This window comes from Cebidichthys violaceus, unplaced genomic scaffold (assembly GCF_023349555.1).
Source record: "Cebidichthys violaceus isolate CVI_PGR_0920_01 unplaced genomic scaffold, fCebVio1.0.p SCAF_187, whole genome shotgun sequence".
Lineage (NCBI taxonomy): Eukaryota > Metazoa > Chordata > Actinopteri > Perciformes > Stichaeidae > Cebidichthys > Cebidichthys violaceus.
In genome coordinates, this window is record NW_027176358.1 from 144,213 (window position 1) to 158,927 (window position 14,715).

At 41.8% G+C, this 14,715-nt stretch overlaps 1 protein-coding gene across 1 annotated transcript in view; it reads left to right on the top strand.

Moving 5' to 3' along the window:
* Window positions 1-6,519, top strand: part of cdh5 (cadherin 5) — a 31,934-nt gene extending 25,415 nt beyond the window's left edge. The window contains exons 14-15 of the mRNA XM_068712966.1: window positions 2,244-2,376; window positions 3,305-6,519. Coding sequence (XP_068569067.1) covers window positions 2,244-2,376; window positions 3,305-3,695 — 524 coding nt within the window. The 3' untranslated portion in view covers window positions 3,696-6,519. The remainder of the gene's footprint in view (window positions 1-2,243; window positions 2,377-3,304) is intronic.
* Window positions 6,520-14,715: the final 8,196 nt, after the last annotated feature.

Consider the following 14,715-nt stretch of genomic DNA (forward strand, 5'->3'; position numbering starts at 1 on the left):
CACTATCGCGCCTTTTCCCCTCTGTTTTTTTTTTTTCCTTCTTCCTTCATCTCTCTCTTTCCTCTTTCTCTTCCCCTCTGGGTCTCTCTGTCTCTCTCTCTCTCTCTCTTTATCAAACACCCCCAACACAGGCCAGATTAACTATTTAATGCACTTGTCATTATCTGCCAGGGCCCAAAGCAATTTACCGTGCTCCCCATTCACAGACGCATTTTTTCTCACAAGAACTCTGGGTTTTGACACACGGAAAGATTTTTTTTTTTTTCTACAAAGAAAGGGCTTCTTCTTCTTCTTCTTCTTCTTCTTCCTCTTTTCTCTCTCCCCTCTAAGTCTGATATCTCCAGAGCTTATTAAACTGCAGAGCATGTGTTGTAAAAGATTAATCTGTTGGTTTCCCAGGCAAACTTAAATTAGTCCCGCTCGCCCTCGACTAAAAGGCATGGCTAATGCCGCCCGTCCGCCGAGAGAGAAAGAGGTTCACATCGGGACCGAGGCTCGAGGCCTAATCTAACGTCAGACGTCCCCTTCCTCCCTTCAGCCGTCTCCTCTCCTGATTTCCTCAGCCGCCGCGACTTCTCCCGTTTCTTGCGCTTTCCTCTCCTCCCCTCAAATCGCTGACAGCCCTTCTTATTTGTTCCTCTTTTTTTCTTTTTTTTCCCCTTCTCATTCTTTCTCTTCCTCTCTCCTGCTTCCTTGTCCTCATTACCTCATCTCTATGGCTACTGAATTTTCAGGGCGTAAGCAAGAACAAGAAAAAAAACTTTCATCCCACGTTCTTATCTTATTTCTTAATTCGGAACGGGAGAAATGCGACGACGGTATTTGCGACCCTTACAGATTTACTTCAAATAACCTGTAAAAGTTTATACTTTATGCATTTATAGATTCAAAGTCTCTTTTATTCCTTTGACCTTTTTTTCCCCAATTTTCCTCACAGTTAAGCTTGTAAATGATCGCTGGGCCTATTATAACCAGGATGTGGGCGTTGCTCAGACCAGGAGATAAAATCACACTGGTGTTGCCGTCTTTTATTCTCATTAGGATTATTTTAAACGCGTTTATTCTTTATGACTTTGACTGTTCTTGTGGGAAGAAAAGTTGTTAAAGTTTACAGTCCTTTAAATCAGCCGGGCAAACTGCATTTGATAAACGTCCACGCGCTCAATAAGTGCTTCTTTCTGAATTCTTTCTTTCTGCCGTGACAAATAAACAACACGGAAATGCAAAATACTTCCCTACGAATATTCTACGTCTAGGGCTTTTATTGTGAAAGGTAAGAACAGAAGGGAGTGGATCTAGTTTGTGCTGCTTTTGTCACCGTTGAAAGGAGTAATAAAGTTTGCCATCTTGGTTTTCGGACTCCAGAGCCTCCGTGTTGCTGTTTTTCATAAATATAAGTGCAGCTCTCCACCCGAAAACTGTCGCCTTTGTCTTTGCGTAATATTCACCTCCTGTGTGAAAGTATTCGTGACAACAACAACAACAACAACAGTTAACAAAAAACACACTGCTAAACGTCCCCGGGTGTGTCAAGGCCCTTCATAGGACTCAAAATAAGACGTGTGTCTCCGTGGCGTCATCGGTAAACATCACTCTGATGCTTTTATTTTCTTATCCTTCTAGTGTTTACTCTCTTTACTCCTTCCTGTTTCCCCTCTTCACCCCCCATTTCTCTCTCTTTCTCAATTGTTTATTTCTTTGTCACCTGCCAGATCCAGCTTTCCTTCCCTTCCCTTTCTTTCTCATTTCCACTTCCTGCCTTGTATTTACTGAATCTCTCTTCCTGCTTCTTACGCTCCCCCCCTCTTTCTTTCCGTCTCTCCTGTTTTTGTCTCTGGCTGAGTGGATTCATCTGAGGTTTTCACGCTCGAGGCGAAACGTCTCAGACACCTAAAACCACCCGCTCCTCACTCTCTCCCCTCGTTCTTGCTCTTGTTTTCTAGTCTCAATCCCTCGTTAGTGTTCCACTTCCCTCACTTGTTTCTTGTCCCCATTCTTTTTTTTTTTTACCCCCGTTTCCATTTTCCTGGCCTAATTTCACACTGTTGTGGTCCAGCAGGACAAACTGTGGATGTTTTCCACGTGCAATGAAGTGTTTTACACCGTTCCTCTGTTACACATGATCTATACATTCATTTATGTCCACTCAAAACCTAAATCTACGTTCTTCTTCCACCCCTAAAGTGAGCAAACGATTGCATGAATGTGTTCTAAAACAAGCCTGTGCTCTGCTGCTCTTCAAGTCATCGTGATCCTGTTCGTGATGAGGAAACGCTACCAGAAGGATTCTCTGGCCAGTCTGAAGAACAGCGGGGAGATTCACGAGCAGCTGGTCACGTACGACGAGGAGGGAGGAGGCGAGATGGACACTAATGGGTATGTAGATGGAAAGAAAGGAAAAAGAAACACTCAGACTATAACTGGAATGTGCTGACACAGTTTCATCCCGTTTCTTCTTCTCACACAGAGTTTCAAAGATTTTTTTAACCACAAAACAATCAACAATAATTATGAATTTAATGTCAAATGATAAAGCATTTGTTGAAGATCTAAATTCACATTAATACTCGTCTTTATGTTGCCTGCATCTTGATAGTTCTATATTTTTTTCAATGTAGTGAAACAAATATCTTCTTTATTAATGTGTCTTTATTTTATCGACGCTCTACTTTTATTATTTTGCACTTTATATTTAGAGAACCATAAACTCTATTAACCCTCAACATTTGCAATATTTATTTGTCTTCGCTGTATCCGTCAATTTGATGACCCAGTTTGCCCAAAAGAAACGATTAAAGTTTAATCTAATCCAGATCTAATCGTATCTATATTTACATAGTATTAAAACCATACATAATCCCTCTACACTATCCATAGTAACGGCACCATGCGGTCTAAAGACACGGTGGCTGAAAGAAGTGAAGAAGTGAAGGACAGAGTCAAGAAGGAAACACTATATTCCTGTTCTCATGCAATAACGTATATTTAGATTGAAGGCTTTCTGAATGATCGTTTTGAAAACATACAATTTTACGTCCTAGTTGTGAAACCAGGACATTCTGATGTAGCATTTCAAAATAAAAGCCCTTCAAAATCGCATGCATGAGCTAATTTCAAATCATGACTTTTTTCATGAGATTTTGACGACATGCTATACTATGAGGGTTGAATATTAGATCAGATTTTTCAATGTTTATCTGGCTTCTTTTGGTCACATCTAGGACCAACAGCATGACTTATTTCAAATGCCAAATTCCCAGAGTTCACCAGTTAACGTTCCTCTCTCTCTCTCTCTCTCTCTCAGCTACGATGTCTCCATCCTCTCTTCCGCTTGCCACGACGGCTCCCTGCTCCGTCACCCGGACCGCCACCCCCACCCGCACCCGTCTCTCTACGCCATGGTGCAGAAACCCCCCCAACACGCGCAGCCCACCGCCTGTAAGGGCGACATGGCCGTGATGATCGAGGTGAAGAAGGACGAGGCGGACCACGACAGGGACGGCTTCCCGTACGACACCCTCCACATCTACGGCTACGAGGGGCCGGAGTCTTTAGCCGGGAGCCTCAGCTCTCTGGGGAGTTCCTCCACGGGATCGAACTTGGATTACGACTTCCTGAACGACTGGGGTCCGAGGTTCAGGACCCTGGCCGAGCTGTACGGCGTGGACGCACCTGACTACTACCATCAATACTGATGGAGACCATCTGCTGATGAGCATATAGGATGCCAAAATACACACACATTGAAAAGAGCCATAAAAACACACTCACACATAGACACAGGTATGTAGGAAATACACACACACACACACACACACACACACACACACACACACACACACACACACACACACACACACACACACACACACACACACACACTCGTAGAACCAGGATTTGACGCCGTCCATTTAGTTTCAGTTTGTGTTTTCGGAGAGCTCTTATTCTGACGACACGGCGCCCCTTTTTGTCTCCTCCTCCATCCGAGGAGATGTCGGGAAGGTTTTTTTCAAAAAGTAACACCATAGGACATGACGCCATAGGAGACAGTGGGAACTATAACCGCCTCACAGATTGTGCGAGAGGATCGCTTGTTGGCGGCCAGCGTGAGATCCACAACCGTGAGGATGCTTTTATACATTTCTGTCACAGTGTTGTGAAGTCTGACATCACGTTAACCTGAGAAGATCTGAAAGTCCAAATCGGACGGAGCTCCACGGCGGGCCAGTCAAGAGTCTATCTTGGGTAATTGACGGGTGAATCGGGTCACTGCTGGCCAGATATTCAAATTCAGTTTATGTCTCAAAACACCATTTTGCTGCACTGCACCGCAGATTAAGTTCTGCATCATGTCTCTTCAAAATGTGTTATTTGTTCGCACCTATACTGACCGACACACCTACCGATGACGCATATTTCTTAATATCTGCATAATCTACATTTGGATCAAAATAGACATGGCCTACATTTTTTTAACTACAAAAAAAAAAAAAAAAGAACAAAAAGTATGCATAGTCTTATTAAATCAAATGTTTACGTCATCGTGTCATCTTGATATGAGCTCATTTATGTATATTGGCTAATATAAGCATTTTTTTAATATCAATGGAAGTTCATTTCTACTACTGGGGATGCAAAATGGTGCATTTAAAAACAACTCCTTGTTGATTTGAGGTGTTCTGTCCTGCGCCTTCTCTTTCATATCGACAGCCTGTAATCTCTCTGAACTTTGATGTGGGTTGTTTTGTTGTTGTTTTTTTGACAAAAGGGCCATAAACACGGCGAGAGTGGGGTGATTTTAGTTTTGATCTGAGGTCGATGATTTGATTTTTAAATAAGATATCGCTTCAGGGGGTTTATTGTTTGAGGTGGGAAAAAAAAGCTGAACAGCCACGAAACTTTTAACTCAAAAGAGGTTTGAAGTGTTTGATCGCAGCGAGATGCCAGTTGTGTTCGCTTTATCTAAAATACTGAACAGAGTTGTCTTTACGGAAAGTTCAAGTCACGACACAACATCAGGTGTTAGTTGTCTGAAAAAGTTGAGAAAGCTGCGTCAAAAGTTCCTGATATTACAGCAGGTTGTTCAAGGTAGAAACCGTCTTTTTTGGATCCTGAAACCAACCCTCCGATATGATGAGGAGTCGTTTTCTAAGTGAGTCATTTTTGTCCATTTTCTCATTTATCTTCTGCTCTGAGGAAAGAGAAAAAAAAATAAATAAAAAAGACGGACTGAAAGGAAACGGCACCGCTGCCGCTCTGACAGAATTACAGCGCGTTCCCGGGTCTTATTTGACAGAACTTATCATCACAGTTATTGTTGAGATGAAAAGCCCTAATTCTCAGAGGCCTACTACAACAAGAGTCATTCAGACAACTCAGGAAGCGGCGAGCGGTAAAAGCGGCCAGTCGGGCCGTTGTGATGGCTCCGAGGTGACTCCGATAACTTTAACCTCCCATCCTTTGGGGCTACTGGCAGGTCAGAAACTCTACGATGCAACATTTGCCAACAAGGCAGAAATGACTTCATTGATATGAGAAGTCTACTCGTTGGGTTACATTGTCTAAAAGAACCAAAACATGGATACGTACTATACTTTCATTTTGGCTTGTGGTTATTGTCAACAGGACTCATTTTGCATTCATATTTTTGATAATTGCCTTTTTGTGGATTTGAGGCTGAAACTAATTATTATTTAATCTGCTCCTCTTTCAATATTTGATGTAATCTATGAAATGGAAAATGTCCACGATGAGCCCATTGAGCCCAAAGATGCCTTTTGATGAATGAAGATATTCAATTTGCAATAACATAAAACTGAAATAAGCCGCAAAACTCACATTCAAGAAGCTGGACGCCGGCAACATGTTTGTCCAAATTAGCTCGAGAAGGGACCCATTAGCAAGATAGTATTACAATAATTCTAATCATGGGTTATCCCTTTCAAAGATCATCTACTTAATTCATTTGGGTTGCCAGGTTGTTGCCCCCCCATTTAAATGGCAGATCCCTTCGATTGGGTTATCTTTAATCCTCTTATAACGTAGAGGATATGATGTATGATGCAGGAACAACTGAACCCCGGCGATCAGGGAACTCAGCAGCATTTAGACAATACCTACAGACATTCTGGCTTATCAGAATCAGAACGTTGCCCATTCAAGGAACTTGACACGGTGGATTCTTATTGTGTGAATGAAAGCTCTGGAGGTAAATCATTCATGAAAGGTCATAAGATGCGACATTTAAATACGTTGTTCTGCCGAAGACACGGCCACATGTCCTCAGGACCGCCCCTTTGTTTTTAGAAAATATTTAATTTCATTCCAGTTCAGAGAATATCGTTTATTTGTTCTCCTGTTTATTCTGTTTTGTTTGGACTTGAAGTTGTTTCTTTAAAGCTCCTTGGAATGCCACTTGACAAACGGTGGATACAATAGCTGGAAGCCCTCTCAATGCTTTCCTGTTGGGTTCATATATATATATATATATATATATATATATATATATATATATATATATATATATATATATATATATATATATATATATATATATATACATGAACTTAGAGCAGCCAGTTCCTCCACCTCACTCTCAGTCTCTCTCACATTCTCCAATCCTCCTTGTTTTTGCCTCACCGTATCTCTACCACACCTTCTCTCTCATCATTCTCTAATCAGTTAAACCAAACAGCGGAGTCAACTTCCTGTCCATGTGAGGGGGGGGGGTTGCTCCCGCCCCTTCCTGTCCGTGTTATCTCTCCCGTGGGCCAACACATTGTGCTCACTTCCCGTTAGCCCGGGCTGGGAAAAAACAACCTTGGAGAGGAAAAAGGATCGAGGCAAGGAGAAACATAGGATGGCAAGAAGCAAGGAGGAAAGATGAAGAGAACAATGTAGAGCAGCGATGACTTCTCCAGCTGTGCAGAAACCCTTCAGAGCGAAGACACATCGCACACGCGAGAGGCGCTAACGCGCTAACACGCTAACACGCTAACACGCCACGTGTACAAATCGATAAAGATTAGCCACAGTTGAATCTTTAAATTCACGATAGGCAACTCCTCACTTTGTTGGCTCCGGGTGGCAGAACATTTTTAAGTAGACCATTGCTTTTGCAACCTAGTTCCCAGAAAAAAATTGTTGTCATTCTACATTTCTGCAAACCACGGGGTGAGTTGAGCGTGAACACGTTTCGTGAATGCGTCTCATTTCCGCCTAGCGTCAGGCTAGCAGAAAATTACGTGGTTAACTTTTGAAACAAGTGACAAGGTTTGGGCAACGAAACTATTTAAGGTTAAGGTTAAAAATAAGAAAAAAAACGCATTAAGTAGCATTAATAAATAAGCACCCTCTGAAGACTTTTTTTAACGGAACATTATTTAGCATGACGTAACAAGCGCTAGGTCAACGTATACTTTGGTTTCAGACAGGACACGAGGATCAGTCTCCTGGGTGAAAGTCCTGTGTTTGTTTGTCTTTGGAGGACTTTCTTTTGTCTTGTTTTACTTTTTATTTCAATCACGGTTGTTTGATGTATTACATCATTTGCTCTGACCGAATGCAGAAAAAAGGTCCACATTCAACGTATCCGTGGTTTGCAGAAACTTACAATGTCCCTGGGCTGGATTTTGTAAAGAAAAAATACTTTTAGTTTAACAAAAAACTTTTGAAAGCTCTTATTACTCCTGGAGGCATTTATTGAACAAAGGATGGCTTACTTTTCTGGCTGCCATCTTTGTTTGAGCCAGAGAATGGAGACTCACCTTGTGAATCTAACTGGAGGGAATATGTTTCTGTCCTGATGTTTCAGACCTGTCAGTAGCTCTCCAGGAAACGATATTAAAATTGTTTTTTTTTTTGCATTTTGTTTGTATGTTATCACCATTATCTTTAACTGTGAACGAAAAAAAAAAAAATGGGTGTTGTTGAAATCTGTAGCTTGTAGCAGACAGAGATGCTCCATTATCTACTCTCCTAACAGCAATAAGTGTTGTGTTCTTTGGGTGAGAAAATGTGAGACATTTGGAGAGGTAGATGGGTAAATTTGACTACAATTTTAGGCCAGCAGTGTTTCTGTTCTGTTCCAAAACTCTATGTTAAAAAACAACAACACTTCACACATACATCCATGCATCTAAAAGAGAGAGTTCCAGAATACATCAATCATTCAATTAAAATTCCTTATTATCCTCATTATTGTGCAGCTGCAAAATGACTGAAGTAGCGTTATTTAACATCCTAAAAAGTGCCATTTCTAATTTGTTCAATGGTTTGGATCCAGACAGTGGAAATTAAATCAGGTTGGGATTCAGGCACAAAACACGTTTTTTTGTATCTTTATGTCAAAGAAACAAAACGCCCCACGTGTATCGAAATATTATCTTGAAAAAAACAGACCTTTTAGGTGATTTTGCTTTAATTTCTTTTTGTGTATCCCATGTGTTATTTGAGTGACATGTACATAGGAAAAAAAAAAAAAACGTGCCTAACGATGATTTTCCTCCGGCCTCACCTCCTTTACTTGTCGCCTATGTTACTGTATTTAGAAGACGTCAAGCTTGACACAACCTGTCGTTTATCGCTGTAAAGTGAAAGAGTCGTCGTCGAATGGCCGCCTGAGTGAACATGTGATTTACCGTTTGTGTGTGTGTGTGTGTGTGTGTGTGTGTGTGTGTGTGTGTGCTTGTGATTGTGATTGTACCCATGTAGATACACACAAATGGGTGTCAAAACCAAGAAGAAAAAAAGAGAAACCACGTAGAAATACATGTGTAAAATACAGTAAGGGTCTCCGAGGGAGCAACATGTGCCTTTATCCTTAAACAAAAATACTGTAATTCATTTTTTTGATGGCGAACACAATGTTTTATATTTTGTTTTTATGGTGTATAGCAACTACTTTTTATTACCTGACATTTTTGTAAGTGTAGAATAAAAATAAACACTACAATAAGCTTTGTTGTCTTTGTGTTTGGTGTTTCGAAGTTCTACAACACGCTGGCACTTGGCAAAGAAAAGTATATATATATATGTGTGTGTTTCCATGTGGAGAAGTCCAGCTCCGTTTCTTTGTAAAATGATCCAACATGTCAATTGTTACACATTGTGAGGCGGCGTGAGGAACAGCTCTGATCTCCTTCAACCTTGATCTTTGACATGCGAGTCGGAGGAAATCCTGTTTTTCTCTTTTCCTAACCAAGTGTAAATTCACCACAGGTTCACGCAGTTTTATGTTTTATTATTGCGGGGTGGGGGGGGGGGGCAGTGGACTGAGGGGGTCGGACCTCCGTATATGTGATCATATCCATATGAGGACATGATGGCCGAGTGTACAAGATCAGAAGAGAGAGATGGAGAGAATATGAAAGGGAAATACCAAAGTGACTTACGTCTTGTGTTGACATCCAACTGAGACTATATATATATATACACACACACACACACACACACACACACACACACACACACACACACACACATATACACTTTCAAAGAAAAAAAAAAAAAAAAACATTTCTGAATTTGATCCGGCTGACAAATCTTAAATAGGAGAAGGTGTGATTGTTTAACATAATGTTGTTATGTGAAGCCGCGTTCCCGTCAAGTCCTATTACCTAAACGTCAAAGTATCTAATTTCTCTTCCTGCCTCACAAAATGATCCACGTGAGCGCTCACGTCCCCCTACTCCCGCCTTTGTTTCTGAGAAAGAACAGTCCGTCCTCATTAGAACACATAACGCCATTTTTCTAGAGGGAACGGTGAACATCAAGACCATCTATTGTGTCGATTCGTTGTCCATTCAGACGGCTTTTTACCACGTCTTCCTCTCTCTCTCTCTCTCTCTCTCTCTCTCTCTCTCTCTCTCTCTCTCTCTCTCTCTCTCTCTCTGTGTGATGCTGTTCTGTCCATTCATAGCAGCCACCTGTTGGTTTGTTGTTGTGTGAACCCTGGATAGTAACTAAATACATGAAGTTACCCTCCCCTTAACGTCTGTTAGTTGTGTTTTTCATGTGTGAAACCAGGACTCTTCCGTAAAAAATAGGTTTTAATAGGAAATAAAAATAAATGTAAGGTTTCCTACTCGTGCAGTCGCTTGACACCAAGCAAAGAAATATGCGTTATGTCAAATACAGCCGTTTGGTCTTCACTGTCTACACTGAAACCTTAAAAAGAAAAGACGTCTCTTGATGTTTCATGCACTTGAGGTTGTGTTTAACGTCTTGGAATGTCCTGTGTCGGTGCCATCTCCAGTTGACCCCCCAGCTGAACATAACTTTTCTAGCATGTTTTATCACCCGCTTTAGTGCAATATCACACTGTCAGACTTAAGTATTTACGAGTGTTGTTTCGAGGCGTAAAACCTAAGGTTGATGAAGGACATGGGAGGACACGGAGGCTGCCCCCCCGAGACAGGAGTGAAACACGTGTGTGTGTGTGTGTGTGTGTGTGGAACAACAGGCTTTAAATACCCAAAGCCGCTCACCGTCTCTCAGGTGCAGCTCATTTCGACGGCTCACCCCAAGCTGCAGTAAATGAGCAGAACGAGCTCAGCACAGGTAGATGGGGACACCCAACCTGGAACATCTGGAACATCTGGAACAGCGCTTTAAAGAACGACCATACTCTTTTGAGCATTGTAAAAAATAAAGTAAATGCATTCAGGGGACACTTCTCGAGTAGCGTGTTAACATTCATAACATCCAAATCTTGAAAAACACATGTTTCCAAAAAGCATTTCAAGCTGAGTTCTGACCCCATCGCATCTGACAGTGGAAGGATTCCATGCAGTCCACCATCCAATTTTCCTCATATTTCCTTTATGATAGCCCTGTCTACCATCTAATCAGGAATAGGGAATGTTTTTTTAAAAAGCTTTCACTGCGTCATCAGTTATTCAGGCGAGGACGACGGCTGGAAGATGTGACTGATGTCTGCAGGAGTGAGACTGAAAGGAGAGAGAGAGAGCGAGAGAGAGAGAGAGAGAGAGAGAGAGAGAGAGAGAGAGAGAGAGAGAGAGAGAGAGAGAGAGAAACGACGATCGAGAGAGGAGAGCGGAATACTTCCATCTCGTCTTCCCTCCTCCCTAGACCTCAAGCTCCACTTCGGTGGACTTGTGGCGAGAGGGTGGGGGTGGTGGTACAAACATTACATTGTGGTCCAAAACTCCAAAACCCGGACTATTAAACTGAGGCTCGCTTTATCCTTGAATACGATTACATGGAGACTGCGAACGGATAATCCTTTGAAGCCTGATCAAAGAAAGTCTGAATTTTGAAGTGGGCCACAGTTGAGTGTTTACATGCAAAAGCAGTTGATACGGGAAGCTGTTTACATGACTACGGCATGTAATCCAGTTAGAGGATGCTCTGCGTCCTGTCACCAGCACTTTGTGTCTGTCAGCATGACAAACATCTCAGACGAATGGGAGCGAGTAGCACACCTGCCTGTGCACGTTGCAACAGCAGAAATATGATGTTTACATGCACGTGGCACGTGATTTCGGGATATGTGCAAGTTTTTAGGGGGTATTTTTACAACCTGGCGTTCTCTTTTGATACCTAATTTAAACGCCGTCTCCTTTTACTGCAGGAATGTGCCTTCATTGGGGTCATGTGAACAACAAAACACCTTAAATTTGGTTACACATCATGAAATATATTCATTTTTCTTCCTTTTTTTTCTATGTTTTAGTGTCAAAATGCTTTTTTCCCCAAGACCTTCTATTGTACATATTCCCACGTGACCCGACATATGTTTCTGCATGACGAGATTCTACATTCATGTGCATCTACACACTGAGTGTGTGTTTCCTTCTGTAACGTAGATGTCGGTTCGACGCGCTCCCAGTTCGGAGAACCAAGACAGGAGTACTGGTACGGAAGGCTTTGAAGAGAGCGATATAACAGCTTCAGATCCCCGTCAGAGAGCCACCAGACTCCATTGACAAAAACAGTAATTTCACCTCGCAGAACACAACGTTTACATCCAACCCCACCTCAAAGAAACCCCATTGACATTAACAGTGACTCACCAGTTCATAACGTTACTGATTAGCGTTCTGTGGTAACCTATAGGCTGAGAACGCAGATGGAGTCAGATGCCAGTTATGCACAGAAGTAATGTCCATTAACTGTGATCCTGAATGAATGAGGGGGAAATACAGAAAAAGCACAAATTGCTTTACAATGTTTTTACTTAATGTGGCCATAAAATTGAGATCTTTATTTTTGGATGCATAAAAAATAAACTTCAAAAGGAAAGAAAAATGTATAGTTTGGACACTAAATGTCTCATAAAGAGCAAAATATAAAACACAAGACACTGTGGTTTATGAACCATTTCAGTAAATACAAAACTATTGAATGTATCAATGCACCTGGACTACAATAGTTGGGATCTTTGGAAACATTTGGAATCCGAACAAGAATTCAGAAAACATTCCATTAAACAAGAAATGTCCAAAAATAGACTGTGAGGTTTAAAGTCTCTCTGTCCACTTCAACAGCAGGAATGTCTTCCATTGTCAGAGACAAACCGATGTTGTTTCTGTCTATAACCTGCCAGCTTGTCTCCTTCCTTGCCCACATCTGTCGATAAAATCTCCTAAATAAAAACTCTTTTGTTATTGCAGGAGAAGAAAAAACTGTTTTCTTTGGGGTTGTCTGTGCAAATATTCCTCTGTGGTGAAACACAAACATCTACCGACTAAACACTGCGGCACACACAGGTTCTGGCCTCGTACGCTTATATCGGGATTTGCATTTGGGTCTCTTTTGTTTCACGGTCTGTAAAGCAGATGTGTGTTTTTTTTTTTTGTCCTTTGTCAAAGGCAGACAAAAAAGCTGTGGCATGTAGCTAAGGAGGTATGGCGTGTCCAGATTTGAGGGGTTCAGTTCCCCGTACTCGTAAGTCGATTACTCAAACACGCCAGCGCCCGTTCCCCGTGTCGATCGCCCTCTGGGAACAGGCCTGGTCCTCATTCCTGGGTTTGGGGAAGGCACTGCAGTCAACCATCACAAAAGCTGAGCTGCATCAAACATCCCGCTGACACGCCGACAAACAAACCCCGAGCTCGAAAACAAAAGCGGAGCAGGAGCTGCGGCACACGTAGACACCGGCGAGGTCCAACGTCTCACCGAAGGTTCGATTCGAAAAGGACGAAAATGCCGGTAAACCGATCAGCCGGGGAGCTGTCGGCGATTTGGGCTACGCGGCGCTGAAGACGGATTTATCGGCGGCTGTGATAAGAAGCAAGACGTAAAACACAAAAGGGCGATTTCAACAATGACCGCAGCTGACTAACGTCCTGTCTTGGTGGTCGCTTCTCAACAATGCGAAGGGGAGGATATCCCCTCTCCTCGTCCTCTCGGGCTCTTTGTTTGCCCCCCTCTTTGAGTGGCAGCAGGTCGATTCAGTCGGCAGTAAAAATGTCGGCGTTGTAGGTTTCTGCAAAACCACATGTCGACGGAAAAATGTCACGCCGGACACGAACGGCGGTTTCCTGGGTGAGAGTCTTCGATTTAGTTGGACCCAGCCACCCTCAACACACTGTCACGACACACTCTTTAATATAGCTTAAAATAAGGCTCACTTCATTTACGGCGCAAACATGTTTTCAACGTGTCCGTTGTGGTTTTTTTAGAAATGTACAACGTCAACAATTTAGAACAGCTGACATTTAATGCAAATGATTCACTCTCTGCTGTACCTGAATACAAAACACCATTTCAAATCCAGCTTTACGTTCACCTCTCCTGCACCTTTGTGCAATTTGACAACAAACATGGATATGTGGTTGAAAATTGTAAGAATGTGTATTCATGTTTCCCCAATAGTGAAATAAATATCATATATAAAATAATGTAAAATGAAAGAAAGATCTTTCCAAGTACATTTTTAAGAAGACAAAAAACAAACATTTCACTGTCACAGAGTATTCTGGCCAAAAGAGAGTGTCCACCTAAGAATCAATCAAGGGCAGGTCTGTTGGTCTAATTAATCAAATGCGTATAATCAGTTCAGATCCTGATTATGAGCATGAGAAATGAGAACAGAGCATTTATGAACCAAAGAGAGAGAAAAAAAACAACCTGAAAAAAAGGCCAACTGACTCCTGAGACTGGCAGTTCTCTGTCGCCACACTGTGGTTCAAAGCTCCAAATACACGTGTTGAGTTTGCAGCTGATTTAAAAACAAATATTTAGTCTGATTTCTAAAATCTGTAAAATAAAAGTTCATCATAATGTATTCCAGGACGCCATATGGCAAATGGTCCGCCAACACATAGAGGAGGACAATGTTTAGAGTCTTCCAAAATGGAGAAACTCAATTCAAATATCAGGACAGGACACGACTTTAGTAAGTAGTTCTTACAGGATTTTTTTTTTTAACCCTAACGACAATAAAATGTATGCAGTTTTGTCAGTAGATTCGTAAACAATGATTGAAGGATTTGCATAGAATTGACTCGTTTCCGAACGCTCAAAGGCTAAACAGGGTGTTTTTCAATTTGCTTGCTGCACAGGTTGTTCCTCATAACCATGATGATGGCTCTGGTCTATGCAAGTGTCCCAATGCAACTACATGGATCAAGCCATCACTCTTATTTCTTATTTCCTACTTTGACAAATCAAAATATATGCATTAAAAAAAGGGCCTTTTAAGACGCTATCATTTTTCCTCGCCAAACAGTAAAGTCAGCTATCGATCAA